At 40.8% G+C, this 20,753-nt stretch overlaps 2 protein-coding genes across 2 annotated transcripts in view; one reads left to right on the forward strand and one right to left on the reverse strand.

The window, feature by feature from the left end:
- The first annotated feature begins 233 nt into the window (after positions 1–233).
- Positions 234–20,753, forward strand: part of AP1S3 (adaptor related protein complex 1 subunit sigma 3) — a 91,209-nt gene continuing 70,689 nt past the window's right edge. Inside the window, exon 1 of the mRNA XM_043997889.1 lies at positions 234–347. Coding sequence (XP_043853824.1) covers positions 345–347 — 3 coding nt within the window. The 5' untranslated portion in view covers positions 234–344. The remainder of the gene's footprint in view (positions 348–20,753) is intronic.
- Positions 13,043–16,580, reverse strand: LOC122745934 (replication termination factor 2-like). Its single transcript, XM_043991393.1, has 2 exons — positions 16,493–16,580; positions 13,043–14,122 (listed from the first exon to the last, which is right to left on the reverse strand). Exons 1-2 carry the CDS (start codon positions 16,578–16,580, stop codon positions 13,200–13,202), a joined length of 1,011 nt encoding a protein of 336 aa, XP_043847328.1. The 3' UTR covers positions 13,043–13,199.

Genomic DNA, 20,753 nt, shown 5'->3' on the forward strand with positions numbered 1-20,753 from the left:
CCTTAGCCCCCTTCCAGCCTCGGGTAGCCCGGGTTACCTGGGCAGGGGGAGCCTGTAGGGGCCGAGGCGTAAAGGTGGAGGTGGTGATGGTAGAGGGGGAGGAGGAGAAAGGGGAGGAGGCGGAGGAAGGGAAGAGGTAGCGCGGGGAGGAGTTTGCTAACTTTCAGTTTAAGGGCATTGTGGGAAACAACTATGGTCTGAAAAGGCTTCACCTGTCACCTCGGCAGCCCGCGGCTCGAGGAGGGGCGGCGGCCGTCGGCGCGTCCCGCTTCTGGCCCGTCCTGTCGGGCAGTTCGGCCGGCCGAGCCCCGCAGCGGCGGGCGACGGCCTTGGCTCCTGCCAATATGGTAAGTGACCGGGCGGCTCCGGCGGAGGGAAGGGACGCGAGGAGGGGAGGGGAGCGGAGCGCGGCTGGAGTGGGGGGCGCGCTGCGCGCTCGCTCGCTCCCTCCCTCCCCGGACTGAGCGCCTGCGGACTAATCGCCGCGCGGGGAGGCGCGCCCGGGGCGAGCGCGAGCTGCGGGCCCCCGCTCCGCGCTCCGTGCGGCGCACCTGCAGTGTCGGGGAGGTAGTTTGCGCTCTGGGGGTCCCTGGGGAGGGAAGGAGGCAGGCGCGTGCGTGTGCTTCCCCGGGGCCGCCTCCCAGGGAGGCCACGGCTTGGGTGCAGAAGTTACGGGCTCCTCCGGGAGGGTGCTGAAAGTCTAGGGAAGGAGCCCAGAGGGTAAAGGAAAGAACACTGCTCTGCGCTTGGCAGATCTGGGTTCAGATTCCGCTTCTGATGCTTACTACTTTGATGAAATTGGACTAGTCACCCAACTTCCCTGGACGGAGTTTCTTTATCTTTAAAATAAAAGTCGGACTGCATGGTTTCTGAGGTTCCTTCCAGCTCTGGTTCTAGGATATTACACCTATGGAGAAATGAATTTGAGTGGGATGGCCGGCGTGGCAACAGACTCACTCTCTTTCCATGGCTCAGTTAGCTTCTTGGAGAGCTGGTGAAGGTAGCGGGCGGAAGGAAACCTGTTGGATTAGAAATGGGGCTGGGGCGAGTTCTACAACTGGGGAAAGAATGTAAGGGCCTCCGGATTCCACCACAAAGAAAACTCCAACTCCTGGGGAAAAAGCTTTATTAGCCCAAAGGAAAATCACTTTCTAGCCGAAGGGCTTCAGTACTTCTAGTGTCCACTCTGCTTTCTGTAATATACGAAACTCGGAAGGGGGACTGACTTTGTTTTGCTCCCTGGATTTTGGGCATAAATAATGAAGCAACTTTCCCCTCAACTCCACCCCTTGTTTAAATTTGCTTTGGAATTTATGATGGACATTTCAACCCCTTCTCTGTTCCCATACTGAATTATGACCTCTGCTTTGAATTTATTTATTTATTTTTTTTATTTGTGTGTGTGTGTGTGTGTACGCTTTGAATTTTTAAATGAACTGAAGAGGATCTTTAACCAGTTTATGCTGATTATGGTTGTTAGAAAAAGGAATCTGGGGTCAGCGAGGTGGCGCAGTGGACAGAGCACCAGCCCTGGATTCAGGAGGACCTGAGTTCAAATCCGGCCTCTGACACGTAACACTTACTAGCTGTGTGACCCTAGGCAAATCACTTAACCCCAATTGCCTCACCAAAAACAAACAAAAAAAGAGAAAGAAATCTGTATCGATGAAGAGCATTGTTGTCTTACACCCAGAGGTCTGATTAAGGGAGGCTATAAGAGGCTACAACTGGAGTAGATAGATGGCTGAGCCTGAGACACTTCAACTATGTGACCCTGGACAAGTCACTTAACCCCAGTTTGTCCTTAATTCACGGGAGAAAGAAATGACACACCACTTCAGTATCTCTGCCAAGAAAACCCCATGCCCGATATTGGCATGCTGTGGTTCACAAAGAATTGGACACGACTGAACAACCCCAAAAGAACTAGGCCAAAAAATCGCCAGAGAAAGTCACCTATTGCCAAAAAGGCCCTTCAGTTCTAGGGAGACTGCCCAGAATGCCTTTTTATTTGCCTAGTCTTCTTGCTAATCTCCTCCTGACTCAAGAATTCTCAATTCCATCCCATTGCTTTTCTCTTTCATTTGGAGAATGCTAAGGTTATTTCACCACGTCCTGCACATAGTGTAGAGTTTCTAAACAAAAGTTTGGTCATTTGACTCATCAAGAACTCAGATTTTTAATGGCACAGATAGCTCTAAAACTTGGTATGTGTACCTGGGTTCTTATAGATTGGAACAAGTTTGAAGAAAGCTCAGGGATTTCTCTGGTTTTCACCGACAGGCTTTATTTGGAAAGTTGCCTTGGTTCTGGGTCTTCCTGCCAACCACTTCAAGCCTTCCTGTAGATTTGCTTTTGATAGGTTGTTGAGGTGAAAGAAATCCTAGAGGTCTTCTAGTTACTCATTTTACAGATAGGGAACTGAAGCTTACTGAGATCTGAATGACATAAAGGCAATAAGTAGCAGAGCAGAAATTTGCACTTTGAATCTTCTTCACTTTACCATACTTTTTCTTAAAGAGCACACGTGTGGAGGCCAAGGCTTGATAGGTTTGGGCAACAATTTTTGTTGTTCAGTCGTGTCCAACTCTTCGTGACCCCGTTTGGGGTTTTTTGGCAAAGATACCAGAGTGGTTTGTCATTTCCTTCTCCAGCTCATTTTACAGATGAGGAAACTGAGGAAAACAGTGACTTGCCCGAGGTCACCCAGATAATAAAATGTCCAAAGGCCAGATTTGAAGTCATTTATATGAGTCTTCCTAACTTCAGGCCTGGCAACTCTGCACTTGGCCTTTAACATTGTTTAGCTCAGTATATATTCACTAGGTGTGCTTCTGAAAAGTAGTGAGGGAAAATTAATTTTTTAAAAAAGTCGTATAAAAGCAGGAGAGAAACCAAGTGGGAGGCCTTTTTAAAGTGAATAGTTAAATTCTCTGGGTTTGGAAATCCAGTTTTCATATTGCATATGACTTATGTAAAGTAAGGCACCTCTGTGCTAAAAAAAAGACAGAATTGTTTCTTTTAAAGCATTTAAGGTTTGAACCTAATGAAATATAAATCCCCATATTTAAACGTGAGTGCATTTATTTATAAGATTCCATGTTCACTTTAAGCAGTGTTCCAGCACTCCTCTCTGGGTAATTTGTAGTCATATTTCCCGTGTTGACAGTAATTCAGTTTTATTTCAAATGTGTTTCTGAGGTAGGAAAATTACCACCTTCCATGAAAATACCGTTATAGTTGCCAAGAGAAACCATGACCATCAATCTGTTGGTACATTCTCTTCAATTTGTTTTCCAAATCTTAACCGTAGTGTATATTACCAGAATGTGGAGGGGGGGTGGGTTATTTTTGCTTTATTAGGAAGTGAGGTTTGATTGTAATATATGGATTACTGAGGTATTGCTCTCCAAAGAATTTTCAAGTACAGGTAGCCTTGAATTATTATGCTGGCTGCCTTTTGGGTATACCTGGAATGCTAATAGTATTACCTATGTAGGGGCATTTCGCTGAAAAATTTTTTAATGGTTGTCAGCAAATGCTTCATTCGTAGGATCCTGAAAGATTAGTTCTAAACTTCTGTGGCTTCATCCACGGTCCCAACTTGGAGATTTTGGTTTAAATTCAAGGTCGTGGCAATCTTAATCTAGTAGTTCCTTCTTTCTCTGATGTCAGGTAATGGCTGTTTGCCAATAAACTCTATGTGACACTGAATGGGGAGGCAGGGAAGGGAGCCGACCTCTGCCCTTGGTGGTATTTGGCTGACGTATGACAAGAGGGGAAGTATGGCCTTTCGGCATTCATTTTCCACTGGTCCAAAAACATCAACACAGGGAATGATTTGTGTACACCCTTCATTTTGCTATTCACATCTGAGATCATGTTACTGTGCTCATTTCCATGTACAGGGCTGTGCAGTGTTAACAATTTGTATATGGTGTCTTAGTAACAGCTAGGAGCATTCTTTAGGGAATTCCTAGTGAATGTTCTCAAAATTGAATATTTGCCCTACTGTATTTGTGATGTTCATTTTCGTCTGCTCACATAGAATGTATTATTGTGAAATAAGATGGAAAAAAGTGAACCTAATCACCTCTACCTTCCCACCACAAATGAGTAAACAAAATCCTTTGAATATTCCCAAAGGACAATATCCTTTGACATATTTCCATTTGCCAATGTTTCAATTTTTTTTTTTAATGTTCCTACTGTTGCGAGAGGTTATCCCTCTATAGACGTAGTAAAAAACTTTTTTATTGGAACTGGAGTAGAGATCCATTCATTTTTCATTTCAAATCTCCTTATTTGTCTTTTGTTTTTTGTTTGTTTGTTTTTGCAGGGCAATGGGGGTTAAGTGACTTGTCCAGGGTGACACAGCTAGTAAGTGTTAAGTATGCAAGGTCAGATTTGAACTCAGGTCCTCCTGAATCCAAGGCTGGTGTTTATCCACTGTGCCACCTAGCTGCCCCCTATTTGTCTTTATATCATAGTTATTCCTACCCCCCCACCCCTTAATTTGTGAGAAAGTAAAGAGTTAAGCTAAGTTTTTTCTACATTTCTAAAAAGTTTCTACAGTGGACAATTTCTATATTATGTATTTTTTAAATGATTTTTTATTATTATTATTTTTGCCGGGTTAAGTGACTTGCCCAGGGTCACACAGCTAGTCTATATTATGTATTTTATTAGAATATAATTGTTATAATTTGTGTGTTTACATATCTATGTGTGGGGACCAATTTTTAATTGGGGAGTGTTAGCTAAGCAACTCACCACAATATTGGGGCAAGGAAGGAGACCAACAGTCTCCTTCAAAACAGAACAGGATTTATTTTAACAAGAACAAACTTTAAAAGAAAAAAAACACAAACGGGATCAGTAGGATGAAGGGAAAGGAAATAAAATGGGGAAAGGGAAATTATACAACCTGAAAAATACCACCACCCAGGACCGCCCAGGAATCAGCTGAGAATACACAGCAGAGCTCCTGTGGCCTTCCAGCTTCCAGCCAGAATGCAGGGGGGGGTGTGGGGTGTGGAGATACCTTCCTCCCTGCACACTCCACACAGCCCCCAGCCAATTGGATGGCCACTCTGACAGGCACATGACTGCCCTCACTAGGCTTCCAATCATTATAATTTTGCCAGGCCCATGTAGTCATCATCGAGTGGTGATAAAAACCTCAAATAACAATTAATTCTTTATATTCCCCCCTTTGTTTTGTCAAGAAACACGGGGTGTTTCCTTGATGGAACAATAAATAATAAACAATAATAAATAAATTTTAAAAAATAACAATATCATAACCAATGCTAACAAACAATATACTAATAACAATATAGGAAAGGGAAAATACATATTACAGATGATGTATATAGGAACAGAAGGAAAAACAAAAATGTCCATTTAAAGTCCTTAAAATCTTGTCTTCAAAGGAGGGTTGAGATATCATCAGGGGAACTGGACTCTGGTCTGGATTCTGGCTGTCTCTGAATTCTGGTTGTCTCTAGAACTGCTGGGTTTTCATTAATCTTTAGCATAGCATTGTCCAAAAAATGTTCAAATTAAACAATGAAAATTCTTCAAAATATACAAAACAAGTTTAAACTTGATAAATATACAGCATATTGGAGTCCCCCCTTTGGAGGATACTCATATCCATATGCAATACAAAATTGAGACAGTTATGACATTACTAATACTTTTTACCCCATATGTCTGGATCAAGGCCAAATTTAGTTATGTGTCCATGATGACACCTGAAAATGTTATGGAAAGGTTACCATACCACATCTTGTGGTGCATAGACATCTAATAATTGTGCTAGGCCTCAGGTGGATGGATTCTGACCATGCCACCAGATTGAGTGGAAAAAAACCAAGTTAAGTTAAACCAGGTGCATTTTTGGAGTGAGAGCTCTACATAGCTGTTCTCATAAGCAAACTATGGACTTCCTGAATGTATTTGGCTGTTCTCTCAGCCTCCATCAGGGTATCATACATGTATCTGTCTCTCCTCCTGTTGTACACATATTCTCTCCAGGGCCTGCAACGTGGAGTTGAACTATCTCCATCAAGCTCATTGTAAGAGCAATTAGTCTCTGAAATGGTAAGTTTCCATAAATCATAAATCTCGTATTAATTTCACCAAAGACAACATGATGGTAAAAATGTGTGCTATACTGTATAACTTAGGATATACTTGAAATATATATATATATATAATCCCAAACCATACCCAGAGTATACATAGTCACAATGACATACAAATGATAAATGGGGGCAGCTAGGTGGCGCAGTGGATAGAGCACCGACCCTGGAGTCAGGAGTACCTGAGTTCAAATCCGACCTCAGACACTTAACACTTACTACCTGTGTGACCCTGGGCAAGTCACTTAACCCCAATTGCCTCACTAAAAAAAAAAAAAGAAGAATTACAAATGATAAATGAATGTAAATGGCTGATATTATTAAACATTATTCCAGAATCTTCATTAAGCAAGTAAACCACATCATCTTGTCCATGAATTCTCTATCTAGTACAATGACAATAACAGATACTTGAAATGATAAACAATTTATCAAAAGGAAATAAAACATCAGAGAGACTCAATATGTTCATTAATTGTCTTATAAATCAAGCAATAAGGTTCAATAACCCTTTCTAGAAGACAGAGCCATGTGCTCTTGGTGGAGAAGTTCTTCACCTGTAGGAGGAAAAGCTTGTTTAAGGTAAGAGCTTATAATGCTAGAATTTGGGGTACACCACATTTTTTAAACTGGTTCCCCAATTCTCTGCATGCCAAAGTGGCAGGGATTTCTGAATCGTCATTGATTCTTCTAATGCTGTCATAATGACCATTATGGTAGAAAATATGGAGTTCTTTAGCATCGGCTTTTTCTGTGCCACAAATTTACCATGTGAGAAATAGTCTGTCCTAGTTGCTACCCACCTCCCTTTCTGCTGTGAGGGAGAGGACAATTCTCTTCTTCAAGTCTGGTTTTTCCTTTATTCTGAATTTCTTTTTGGTGATAGGTGAATTTCATTGTTGCAGTCCACCTGTATATTCTCTTGGTTCTGCCTGCCTAACTCTGCATCAGTTCATTGGATTTTCCCTGTGTTTTTCTAAATCCCTTATATTCATCATTACTACACAGTAACACTTTTTTTTGGTTTTTTTTTTTGAATAAAAGTATTTTATTATTTTCCAGTTACATGTAGGTATAGTTTTCAACATTTGTTAATATAAGATTTCCAATTTCAAATTTTTCTCCCTTCCTCCCCTCCTCTGCTCCCCTAGACTGCAGGTAATCTGATAAAGATTATATATATATATATATATATATATATATATATATATATATATATATATATATATATAAATATAATAACATCAAACACATTTCTGCATTAGTCATGTTATACGAGAAGAATCAGAGCAAAAAGGAAAAACCTCAAAAAAGAAAAACAGCAGCACCAATAAAAAAAGAAATAGTATGATCCAATCAGCATCCATATTCCACAGTTCCTTTTTTTTTTTCTGGATTTGGAGAGCCTTTTCCATCCTGAGTCCTTAGGGATTTTCTTGTACCATTGTATTGGTGAGAAGAATTTAGTCTATCACAGTTGATCAACACATAATGTTGATACTGTGTACAATGTTCTTCAGGTTCTGCTCATCTCACTCATCATCAGTTCATGCAAGTCCTTCCAGGTTTCTCTGAACTCCTGCTCTTCATTTCTTACAGCACAATAGAATTCTATTACATTCATATACCACAACTTGTTCAGCCATTCCCAAATTGATGACTAGCCCCTCAATTTCCAATTCCTTGCCACAACAAAAAGAGCAGCTATAAATATTTTTGTACATGTGGGGCCTTTTCCCTTTTTTATGATCTCTTTGGGGAAAAGACCCAAAAGTGGTATTGCTGGGTCAAAGGGTATGCACAGTTTTATAGCCCTTTGGGCATAATTCCAGATTGCTCACCAGAATGGTTGGATCAGTTCACAGTTCCACCAACAATGCATTAGACAGTAACACATTTTTAAAGGAGTTTTCAGTGCTTCCTCAGTCAATGGACACTCACTTTGTTTCCAGTTCTTTGCTATCACAAAGTATATCTTGGTGTATATTAGATTTATCGGGTGAAAAGATATAGTCAGTTACTATTCTTGCAAAATAGAAAAATGAAATTCAGAATGGTTACAATGCTTTGCTGCTCCCCCCACAATCTCTGTTTGCTTTCATATTGTTTTTTCCGGGAAGGCTGCTTTTCTCTTTTTTTCTTTGGCTTTTCTATGACTTCCTATTTATTGCCTGGAGGAGGAAAAATGCATTTTCTTTTCCTTGCCTGGCTTATTCTATGAACAGTAACTTCACTTTCCTTGCTCTCCAATCCGGTCCAATTGGACGACCGGATTTTCTGTACATAATAAGGTGGCCCAATGTATCTAGTGCTGCTCTTGAGTTCAAAGCAAGTTAGGCAGGTTAAGCAAGTCACTTAACCTCTGTTTGCCTAAATTTTCTCAACTATAAAATGGGGATGTTAACCTGGAAATTAATGAAACAATCAGTAAGGGGAAAATAAGGCCTTTAATCTGGGCTGAGGAATTATAGTTTGTGGTATCATTGCAAAGCAAGAAGCTAGGAATACCCAAAGAGGGGAACTAAGGACAGGGTTTTTATGGGGTAACCGAACAAAAGGGAACTTAATGTAAATGAACCTTTAACAAAAGAAACAATAGAATTGTTCCTGAGTTAAGTATAGATGCTACTTAGAAACTACTTAATGTAGGTGGATACTTTTACATAATAACAAAGTCCGGGGAGTAAGGTGGGGAACCATAGAGAGGGGATATTTTGCTTGGGGAGAGGTGGGGGAGGTCATTAAGTCATTAAGTGTCTGGAATTGACAGAGATTGGTTAGGCCCAGGCAATTCATTTACCTGGGAAAGGGGAGTGGGTGGGGATCAGTCAGTTCTCCGAAAATTTGTAGTTATCATTGATAATAAGAGCACCTGCCTCACCAAGTAATTGTAAGGATCAAATGAGATAATGTTTATAAAAGCCCTTAACGTGGAGCATCACAAGTAGTAAATAGTATAATAGTATAAATTATAATTCCCTGCCTCCTGAGACTACTTCAATTCTACCTTTCAGAAAGAATCCTGGCTTGAAGTCTCAGCTCAGGTGCCCTCTCCCCTGGGAAACCTTCCCTTCTCCAGGCTCCCTCCCACTTCTACCCCAAAGTGCTCTTCCACCCTCATTCAATTTTCCTACAACACTTTGGCTCCATCACTCTTTTTCTCCCATCACACACAACCTTATATTATACTTATTTGTGTATGTCATAGTCCCTGGGGTAGAGTGTAAGCTCGTGGAGAGCAGAAACTGTAGGATTATAATTATAGCTAATAGGTTGGGGGCTGGAAGAACTTTAGAGGCCATTTAATCCACTTTTCCTGTTTTACTGATGAGAAACTAAAGCCCACCCACCCTAAGGTCACTGGGATGTTAAGTGATGAGACATTCTTTTTTTTTTTTTTTTTTTTTTGGTGAGGCAATTGGGGATAAGTGACTTGCCCAGGGTCACACAGATAGTAAGTGTCAAGTGTCTGAGGCCAGATTTGAACTCACCTACTCCTGACTCCAGTGCCAGTGCTCTATCCCCTGAGCTATCTAGCTGCCCATGATGAGACATTCTTTAGACATTCTTTTTTTTTTTTTTTTTTTTGGTGAGGCAATTGGGGATAAGTGACTTGCCCAGGGTCACACAGCTAGTAAGTGTCAAGTGTCTCAGGCCAGATTTGAACTCCCCTACTCCTGACTCCAGTGCCAGTGCTCTATCCCCTGAGCTATCTAGCTGCCCATGATGAGACATTCTTAAAGACCTTTGTTTCCAGAGTGCCCAACAGTTCTGTAATCAGAGAAGATCTTTAATAAATATTTGTTGAATTAAATATACCTATTTTGTTGTTGTTAGATTGTTTCAGTCATGTTCCACTCTTTCTGATCTCATTTTTATGGGGTTTTCTTGGTAGAGATACTGGAATGGTTTTTCATCTCCTTCAGGGTCCCTATTGAAGAAGCAAATATACTTATTAAAAAGCAGCAAGTGACATTGCTTCATAATTTAATTACACAAGAAGATTTTGTGGGGGTTTTTTGTTTGTTTTTTGCTAGTTATTTGATTAAACATATCCCAAGGTTGGCGAAACTACATTCTAATTTCTTCTTTCCATGGACTTTTATTTTTTCCATTCCATCCCAGGCTGTGAAGGTCATTCCAGAAGGACTTTTCTTTGTTTTTTCCACCTGCTTTATTTATTTTTTTGGGGGGGGGGACAGTGAGGGTTAAGTGATTTGCCCAGGGTCACACAGCTAGTAAGTGTCCAGTGTCTGAGGCTGAATTTGAACTCAGGTCTTCCTGAATCCGGGCAGGTTCTTTATCCTCTGCACCACCTAGCTGCCCCTCCCACCAGCTTTATTTCTTCTCTATTTGGGGATTAGGATGCTGAGAAGAGGTAGTGAAAATATTTCCAGTCCCCTTTTTTCTCCATTTTTAAGTCTCTGAAGATAATGATGGGTAAGAGGAGAAAAAGAGACTCCAATTTCATTCTCTGGCTTCTGTTGAAAGTCATCCTTAGCCTTCAGGCTGAAACCAGCATGGCAGGAAGAAAGGTTGTAGAATTGTGTGTATTTCCTTCCCCAACCAGCATCTTCTTCTGCATTAAATTTGTGAAGAGCATATTATTGTTGATTAAGCAAAATAATATTTTGATGGATTAGTAATTATGTGATGGAATGCTTTTTGCTTCTCAGTATTCTCAGTACTTTTTCACTTCTGTGCTTTGCAGCTCTGATCTCATCATTACTGTATAGAAGACCCATCCATACATCCTCATATCCTGTGCGACTCTTGTCCATTTCCTTCCTTAAAGCGTTTCCTAAAAACCTTAGCATTTTCTGCAATTTCTGAGTTGCAAAGGACCTCAGGGCCCATTCAATTGAAATACCTGAAAAGGTTAAGTATGGTATTTCAGCCATATTTAAAACAGTGTACCGCAGCCATGTTGTTGTTGTTTGTCCATCATTCTCAAAGAAGATCATGACATTGAGGTGATATCATGACTTGGCAGAGAATTTAAGTGAGGGAGTGCTGTGCAAGGTCACCAACCTTACTCCCTCTTCCAGAGCCATCAGAAGATGGTCAAAGATGTCTTAAGGCAATTGAGGTGATTTGCTCAGTCACACAACTAGTAAGTGTCTGCAGTGAGATTTGAACTCAGGTCCTTCTACCTTCTATCCACTGTGCCACTCAGCTTCCCCTCAGTAGCAGCCAGGTGACATAGTAGTGGATACAGAACTATTCTTGGGAGTTAGGAATACCTGGATTCAAATCTTGTTTAGATCCTTATTAGCAATATGACCTTGGGCAAGTTACTTCTCTCTCTAGGCCTAGTTTCCTCACCTGTAAAATGGGAGGGTTTGACTGAATGAGATTCCTTTTAGCTCTGTATGATCCTGCAACCCAACAAGTAGTGATCCAGCCTTGGCTTAAAGACTTCAAGTAAGGAGGACCTCATTTCCTGTGGTAGTTTATTTCACTTGGGACAGCCCTTAATTGCTCAATCCTAAATTTGCCTTTGTGTTTGTTATCCATTCTTCCTTGGTCAGGTGGAAGTTGAAGAGGAGAAAATTAAATGAGTAGCGGAACAACAGTACTATCTTTTGTCATCCTTGGTCCCAGCTTATAGGACTGTCCTTGCTCCTTTTCTGTCCATATTTGTTATTGGTAATGTCTTCTAGGGATGCAGGTTCATAGGTATAGAACTAGAAGGGATCTTAAGGTCACCTAGCCTCCATCTCTCATTTTACAAATGAGGAAACAAGACCAGAGAGGTTCAGTGACTATAAGAGGTAAAAGCAACTTGCTGAAAATCCTAACAGGTAATAAGTGGCAAAGTTGGGGTTCAATCAATTAACAGTCATTTGTGAAGCACCTATTCCACATCAATACATACCTATCTCAGGTCCAGGGAGTGCAGAATTAACAATCTGGTCCCTCTGCTTCTTCTAAGGATAAGTCACAAGTAGGGATAGGGCCCCACCTCAGTACAAAGAAATCAGTAATTTGAAAAAATTCATATTAGAATGCTTTTGTGAACTAGCCAATTCTGGTTCCAAGTTCCCTAGATTACTTAAAAGAGGTGGTTCAGGTGCAGCTAGGTGGCTCACAGGATAGAGCACCTGCCCTGGAGTCAGGAGTACCTGAGTTCAAATCCCGGCTCAGACACTAGACACTTACTAGCTGTGTGACCTTGGGCAAGTCATTAACCCCAATTGCCTTAAAATAAAAAGAGGTGGTTCAAATTCAGGATCCCTTGTTGTTACTCCGGGCTCCCTCAGGCAGGCTATTCTCATGATAAGTATCAGGTAAGTGGCAGAAGAACTTTTTTTTTTTTATTTTGGAATTTTCATTTAAAGAGCTGGTATGGCAGAAGTGCTTATGGGATCAGGAAACACAAGCTGTTCCTCCTTTGTTAAGTACAGTCACTTGACTACCACCCTCCTTCAGACTTTATCACTCCCTGGACTATTGCAGTAAGCTAATTGGCCTCCTTGCTTCTCCCTCTCTGCTTGATTCATACATCTGTCCAGGTGATTTTCCTTAATCAGAGATCTGTTGATACCTTTCCCTAACCCAATAAATACCATTGATTGCCAATGACCTCTGCTGACAATGACTCTGATAGTATTGTGCTCAGTTTGGGGTGCCACATTTTTGGAAAGGATTTTTTTTTACAGTTTCATTATTTGTATATGCTTTATTTTAACTTAAACTGTAATTGAAGATGAATAAGGCTGTTGTTAGATTTTAATTATTTTGTGACTAAAATAATTAAAAATTTTAAAGTCAAGAGGAAATGCAAATTTACTTTAAGCAATTAATGTCATAAGAATTTAAATTTCTCCAAAAATACACTTGGAGAAATACTGAATTTCTCAAATATCTGAGCACCTGCTATTTTTCCTACACACTCAATAATTACATCTATTATACTTCAGACAGGCAAGGTGCAAGTTTATAAACACTTTTCAAAATATAACAAACCAGATAATATCAGATTACATGACTAGTCTATGTGAAAACTATTCTTGAGGAAGAGAGGTTGCAATCATACAGAATAGTACTTTAGAAGCAATATGATGTGTGAGTGACCCAATTGGAGGACTCTTCCTTAGAGCGTTTGGCTGAGCTGTGTGTTGTAAAAATAGATTTGTAGGCCTCGGATTCTTCACTGTCTGCTATAGATCTCTTAGTGGTTCCAGAAGAAGACTTACTGACTTTTCCTGAAGAACTTCCATTTGTTCCTGTACTTTTCTGAGTAGAGTTGAGTTTCTTCTCTCTAGAATTAAAGTTTGCTTCTTCACATTTTAAACCCATAACCTTTGATGGTCCTACAGATTCTTCAGTGACATCTGGCTTAGAAGCTGATTTTACTGCCTTTGGTTTCTTGGATTTCTTTTCCAGTTTCATTTTGAGTCGTCTGTCTTCCATTCTCTTCTTTAACACATCCACATCCTCTTTATTGCCATTGAGTACAATGACATCATCTTCTTGAAAAGGGACACCACACGTATGAAAAACTTCAGCTTTGATTTCTTTCAAGGCTCGTTCAGAAAATACACAACCACAGCAGCGCAAAAAGCAAAATCTGTGCCGATCGTTCATCTCCAGACCTACAACGGGGCAAATAAATTGGGCACGCTGGAGGTCATCATATTTATCACCTTTTGTATTTCCTTTATCACCACTCCAGGCTGGATTATCAGAGAGCTTCAACTCTGTCACATTCTTAATGCTCTTAATGTGAGATGCTGCAGGCCCAACAGCTTTGTCATTAGATTTGTCCAATAAAAACTCAATAACTGCATCTTTGTTATAAAGTCTGCCAAGTTCACAAGCTACTATTGGTCTTCTTAGTATTTCTTGGCTTAAAGTACAATAGTTCCATTGGGCCACCAATTCAGCATTTTTGTCAACCTTCTCCACCTTCTCCGGTCCCTTCACCAGCTCGTGCCTTTTGGGAATCGTGCCCCCATCGCAGCCCCTCTCTCCTCAGTTCGATTCGTTTCCGCAATCCTTGGAAAGGATTTTGATAAGCTAGACAGCATTCAGTAGGCAGCCTGGTAGAGAGCTTTGAGTTCATGCCATATGAAAGTCAGTAGAAGATTTGTCACCCTGGAGAAGAGATGACTTAGGAAAGACAGAATAGCCTTTTTCTGTTATTTGAGGGTCAGCCACATGGGAGAAAGGTTAAACTTGGTCTTTTTGGCTGTAGAGGGTAGCATCAGAAGCAACAGGTGGAAGTTGCAAAGAGGTGACTTTGTTAGGGAAAAACTTCCTTAACAATTAGAACTCTCTAGAAGTGGAATGAGTTGCCATGAGAGGGAACCCACTTCCTCTTGAGGAAACTCAAGAAATGGGTTCCCTCTCATTGTAGGTCTTCAAGCAAAGGTTCAATGACTACTTGTTGGGAGTGATGTAGGAGGGATTCTCGTTCATTAGGGGTTGGGCAAGATGTCCTCTGAAGTCCCTTCTGTCTTTGAAATCTTGTGATCCAGTGTTACTTTGTCTTCCTGATTTTTAAAAAATTTTTCATAATTTGAATTTTCATAATTTCTTGTAGTACCTTTAATATTCTGTTTCATTCATATATCACTGTTGATTCAATGACTCCCTAAGTAGCGGACACGTGGTTTCTAAGTTATTAAAAATAGTTCTCTTCTTTCTCGTGGTTTTTCCCTTTTGTTCTGATTGTTCTTTCATAACATGGCTAATATGAACATAATAAGATTGTATTGTGTAACACATCAGATTGCTGTCATGGGGAGGGGGAAGGAAGAGAGGAAGGGAGAAAAATTTGGAACTCAAAATCTTACAAAAATGAATGTTGAAAACTATCTTTACACATAATTGGAAAAAATAAAATACTATCCAAAAAAGTGCTGTTATGCATGTTTTTGTACAAATAAGCCTCACATTGGGGATCACGGGGTCTGAGGGTATGAAGAATGTTATAAATCTTATCGTTATAATTCTACATTGCTTTTTAAGATGGTTGGATCTTTCACAGCCCTGCTCAGCCACCAGTGCTTGCTTTTATATGGACTTAACAACATAGAGTAATTCAGTCTGAGCGTCTTTATTATAAGTATTCATAACAGCATGGGCTAGGTGGGCATTTGTGTGGTGTAAGGTGATAGTCTCAGTGTTTTAAGTTGCACTTTTCTCTCTTTTGGGAGGTACTTTTTTGTAATTTTGAGCATTTTCAGATGCTTTGGTGCATTTCTTTTTTTTTTTCAGGGCAATGAGGGTTAAGTGACTTGCCCAGGGTCACACAGCTAGTAAGTGTTAGGTGTCTGAGGCCAGATTTGAACTCAGGTCCTCCTGAATCCAGGGCCAGTGCTTTATCTACTGTGCCACCTAGCTGCCCAGGTGCATTTCTTCTTTTGAAAACTTTCCACTCATGTCCAGTTGGGTCTTTTGGGTAATCTGCTTTGAATCATTTAGTTCCTTGACTGATGATCCTTATTCTCATTTCAACTTGGGTGGGGAGCTTCCAGGTCACTGAATAACCTTAAGTTATGGGTCTTGAACGTAATATATGTACATAATAAATATTTGTTGAATTGAGTGAATTAGGAAAAAACCCCACCAACTCATGCAATGTTTTTTTTTTTTTTTAGTGAGGCAATTGGGGTTAAGTGACTTGCCCAGGGTCACACAGCTAGTAAGTGTCAAGTGTCTGAGCCCGGATTTGAACTCAGGTACTCCTGACTCCAGGGCAGGTGCTTTATCCACTGTGCCACCTAACCACCCCCTTATTTTTATTTTATTATTATTTTTTTAGTGAGGCAATTGGGGTTAAGTGACTTGCCCAGGGTCACACAGCTAGTAAGTGTTAAGTGTCTGAGGCTGGATTTGAACTCAGGTCCTCCTGACTCCAGGGCCGGTGCTTTATCCACTGCGCCACCTAGCTGCCCCATATGCAATGTTATTAACGAGGAAAAGATGTTAAATAGAAGCTAGGGGGATAGAGTACCAGGCCTGGAGTCAGAAAGACTCATCTTCCTGAGTTCAAATCTGGTCTCTGACACTTATTAGCTGTGTGACCCTGGGCAAGTCACTTAAACCCTGTTTGCCTCAGTTTTCTTATTTGTAAAATGAGCTGGAAAAGGAAATGGCCAACCCCTCCAATATCTTTGCCAAGAAAACCCCAAAGGGGATGACAAAGAATTGGATGCGACTGAAACAACTGAAAACACAGAGTGGCTTTACATTTGGACCCACAAAGTAGTTGAAGCCAGCTAAAGGATGGAAGAGAGAGAGAGAGAGAGTGTAAAGGATTGACATGCCTCAAGACACATTAAGAGGAGAGGCTACCTCTGATGGGATAAGAATTTGGCTTCTAATCCACCTACTCCATTTGTATGTCTCTTCCCAGCAGCAATCTCCCCTGCCTGCCATGTAGAATATAGAACGGAAACTCCCTGACCAGGGACTCTTCATCTTTGTTCATTCATTCAAGAGGAGGAGTTGATTAAAGGCTTGCTAAGTTAGATATGATATACTATGCTGCAAGGTGCTGTTCTCACTCCCCTTCCCTGGAAGAAGCACTTGGGAGGATGGGAGGGGACCTCTGCTTGCTTCCTCATTTATAGGCTATACTCCTGGGGTAATTCTTGTTATTAATGGGCTCATATACTCGCTCCATTCTCCTTATCAGCTCTGCTTCTCTACAATCCAATACATTTATTAAGCCTTTAGCCAAGAATTCTTGTAGTTTTAGGCATGTTTCTGCACTGTTTATGTGGCTTGGGACTCCCCCCCCCCGAATTCTGGGACCAACTCTGCAATGGACACCCCAGGTATTTGGCACTTGTCTACTCAGATGCTGTCTCCAAACTAGTTGAGGAAGTTACCTAGCAATCAGTCAATGAGCATTGAAGAAGCTCCCTGTGAGACCCTGGCCTAACTGTGGAAGATACATAATCCCTACCCTCAAGGTACTTCCCTTCACTTGGAAGAGACTCTTTGTTCCCTTGACTACAGAATGTATGCAAGGTTGGGAGGTAAGGATTAGGTAAGGATTAGGAATCCTTAGGTAAGGATTCTTGAAGTAGGTGGTGTTTGAGTTTAGTGTTAAAGGAGCCTAAGGTGGGGGCAGCTAGGTGGCACGCGGTGGATAAAGCACCGGCCTTGGAAATGGGAGGACCTGAGTTCAAATCCAGCCTCAGACACTTGACACTTACTAGCTGTGTGACCCTGGGCAAGTCACTTAGCCCCTATTGCCCTGCCCCCAAAATACAAAATAAATAAATAAAGGAGCCAAAGGTGAAGGGGAGATGCATGGCTGGCCATTGGAGTAGAGACAATGCAAAGGTGTGGGAGACGGGAGATTGAGTGTTAAATGTGTGGAACAGTGAGTAGGCAAGTATGGCTGGAATGCCTAGTTTGAGGAGTGGAGTGGAAGAACACTAGAAAGACCAGGAAGGTGCCAAGTTGTGAAGAACTTTATATGCCCCCAAAGAGGAATTTAGAATTCATCCTCTAGGCAATAGTGGGGAGACCATTGGTGTCTGTGGAGGTGTGTGTGGTGGAGGGGGGGGGGAGTGACACAATCAGACTTATTTTAAAAATTTTAATACATATTTTATTTTCCCCCCAATTACATGTAAAAACAATTTTTAATATATAAAAAAAGTTTTGAGTTCCATCAGTCCCTCCTTCCTCTCCCCCCTCCCTGAGACTGTAAGCAATCTGATGTAGTTTATACATGGGCAATTATGTAAAACGTTTTAGTTTACATATTATATTAGTATATATATGATTTTTAGTTTACATATTATATTAGTATATATGTTATATTAGTAATTTCATACAAGAAAACTCAAAAGAAAAAGAATGAAAAAAAGTGAATATAATATGCTTCTGTCTGTATTCAAACAATATCAATTCTTTCTCTGGAGGTGGATGGTATGCTTCATCATTAGTCCTTTGGGATTGTCACTATTGCTGAGAAGAGCTAAGTCATTCACAGTTGATCATCAGATGTTAGTTTTTCTGGTATAGGTAGGAATGAATTTTATAGTAAAATCCTACTCTGCTTTAAGATTGTGCTATGGAAGTAAACTTTTTTTTTTTTGGTGGGGCACTTGGGGTTAAGTGACTTGCCCGGGGTCACACAGCTAGTAAGTGTCAAGTGTCTGAGATCGGATTTGACCTCAGGTCCTCCTGAATCCAAGGCCGGTGCTCTATCCACTGTGCCACCTAGCTGCCCCTGGAAGTAAACTTTTAGGGTAAGATTGTGCTAGTGGAGTTCATCAATCAACCAAAATTGATTTATTTAAAAACTCGATTTCATTTTCATCTCAGAATTCTCTCCCTATTACCTCCCCTGACCCTGAATTGAGAAGAAAACAAATCAACCCCTCAAACCCCATTACAAACATGTATAGTCAAGGAAAACATTCCTGTCTTAGCTATGTCCAAAAAACTAAAATACTCAACAACCCCTAATGCCTCAGTGCTTTCAGAGGACCCTGTTCCTGTTCTCAAGCAACTATGAGAGGAAAACATGCACGCACAAATTATATAGAATGTATATAGTCAGTAACTATAAAGTAACAGGAAATGGTAACTTACAGGATTTAGGAGAAATGATGCTTGAGTGGTGCTTTGAAGGAAGCTCGGGATTCTAGGGGCAGCTAGGTGGTGTAGTGGAGAGAGCACCAGGATGCCAGTCAGGAAGACTCATGTTCCTGAGTTCAAATCTGTCCTCTGACACTTACTAGCTGTGTGACCCTGGGCAAGTCACTTGAGCCTGTTTGCTTCAGTTTCATCATCTGTAAAGTGAGCTAGAGAAGGAAAGGGCAAACCACTCCAATATCTTTGCCAAGAAAGCCCCAAATGGAGCCATGAAGAGTCAGGCAGCACTGAACAACAACTTAACAACAACAAAAAAGGATTCTAAGGGGCAGAGTTGAGGAGGAGAGTGCATTCTAGTCGTGGAGACATCCTATGCAGGCAAAGCAATGGGAAACAAAGTCATGGGCATGATGCAATATTGTATAAGGGACAGGTTACAATGGGCCAGGTGATGCACAGTGCATCTAAATCTGAGATTAGTTAAATTCTAAGAGACTCGTCACCAGGAGGTGGGCCAATAAGTGGCAAATTTTTTTTAGTAGTGTGTCATTTCCCCCAAATTACTACCAAGGTACAGAGGGATGGAAGCCTGAATTGGTGGAGGGGCAGCTAAGTGTGCCCCCCCACCAATGAATCCCTGAGCATGGAATAGGCACTTTAAGGAGTGAGTGATTTCACCCTCTTTTGGAAATTTACAGAATGACTTTTTGATTATTCATTCGTTTGTGGATTATCTGCACCAATGCTCTACTCCATCAGTGCAGATGCTTGAAAAGAAACTCAACTGTAGATTTTAGTTTATTTCACTTGTCTTAAAGGACCCTTTTAAAAAATCCTTCTCTTTGTTCCCAAAGCATAGAATACCCTACATCTCAAGAAATGGAGAAAGATTTGGAGTCATTTTGCTTCACAGATTAAAAAGTTACTGCATAATTCCAAGCACCAAAATAATGGATTCTAATTTAGGGAAGGAGTTCATTTCAGAGAAATACAAAAAGCTTTGTTTTAAATATATTTTATAAAAGCTAAATGCTGTCAGGTGTTCTCAGCCTTGGGTCTGTGAACTTTCAAAAACTATTTGTGATTATTGTATTTCAATATAATTGTTTTCCTTTTTTATCTGATGTATTTATGCATTTAAAAACATTATTTTGAGAAGTCTTTAGGCTTTACCAGATTGGTACACTTCAGTGAAACATATTTCTGTACCCAGCTCTATTTGTTTGTATTCTTTCTTCCCTTTGACCAGATAAAAGGAGATGCAAGTAATCACCCTTTCCCCCTACCCTTTTCTCCTTGTTTGTATACACATCTACTCACATATTCAATTATGGGAGATAATTTCCTCCAATCTTCCTTCCCTTCCCACCTCTGTTCTCAGATATTCTTCACCCCCCTTTCAATTTTTTTCAAGGCCTTCTGGCTAATTAGACTCTACCACCTCTGTTGATGGGGTTCTAAGGGACCTGTATATTATCTCCCACGGATTAGAATTTTTTTTTTCTAGGCAATGAGGGTTAAGTGACTTGCCCAGGGCCACACAGTAAGTGTCAAGTGTCTGAGGCCAGATTTGAACTCAGGTCCTCCTGAATCCAGGGCCTGTGCTTTATCCACTGTGCCACCTAGCTGCCCCCGAACTGATCATCTTGTGGCATGATTTCCAATTCCCTTGACTGAACTATGGTTTACACAATCAGAAGCAGCTAGATGGCAAAATGGATCAGATTTCCAGGCCTGGAGTTCTTCCCGAGTTCAAATATGGCCTCAGACACTTATGGGCTATGTGATGCTGGGCAAGTCACTTCACCCTGTTTGCCTCGGTTTCCTCATATGTAGAATGATATGGAGAAGGAAATGGCAAACTACTCCAGTATCTTTGTTAAGAAAACCCCAAATGGGGTCAAGAAGAATCTGACACAACTGAAAACAACTAAAGAACAAGAAGTTTATAGAACTAGATGAACATGACTACAGATGTCATCTGACCAGGGAAAGGAATATATGACAGTTCTATCATTTACCTAATTTTGTACA

Source organism: Dromiciops gliroides, chromosome 3 (genome assembly GCF_019393635.1).
Source record: "Dromiciops gliroides isolate mDroGli1 chromosome 3, mDroGli1.pri, whole genome shotgun sequence".
Lineage (NCBI taxonomy): Eukaryota > Metazoa > Chordata > Mammalia > Microbiotheria > Microbiotheriidae > Dromiciops > Dromiciops gliroides.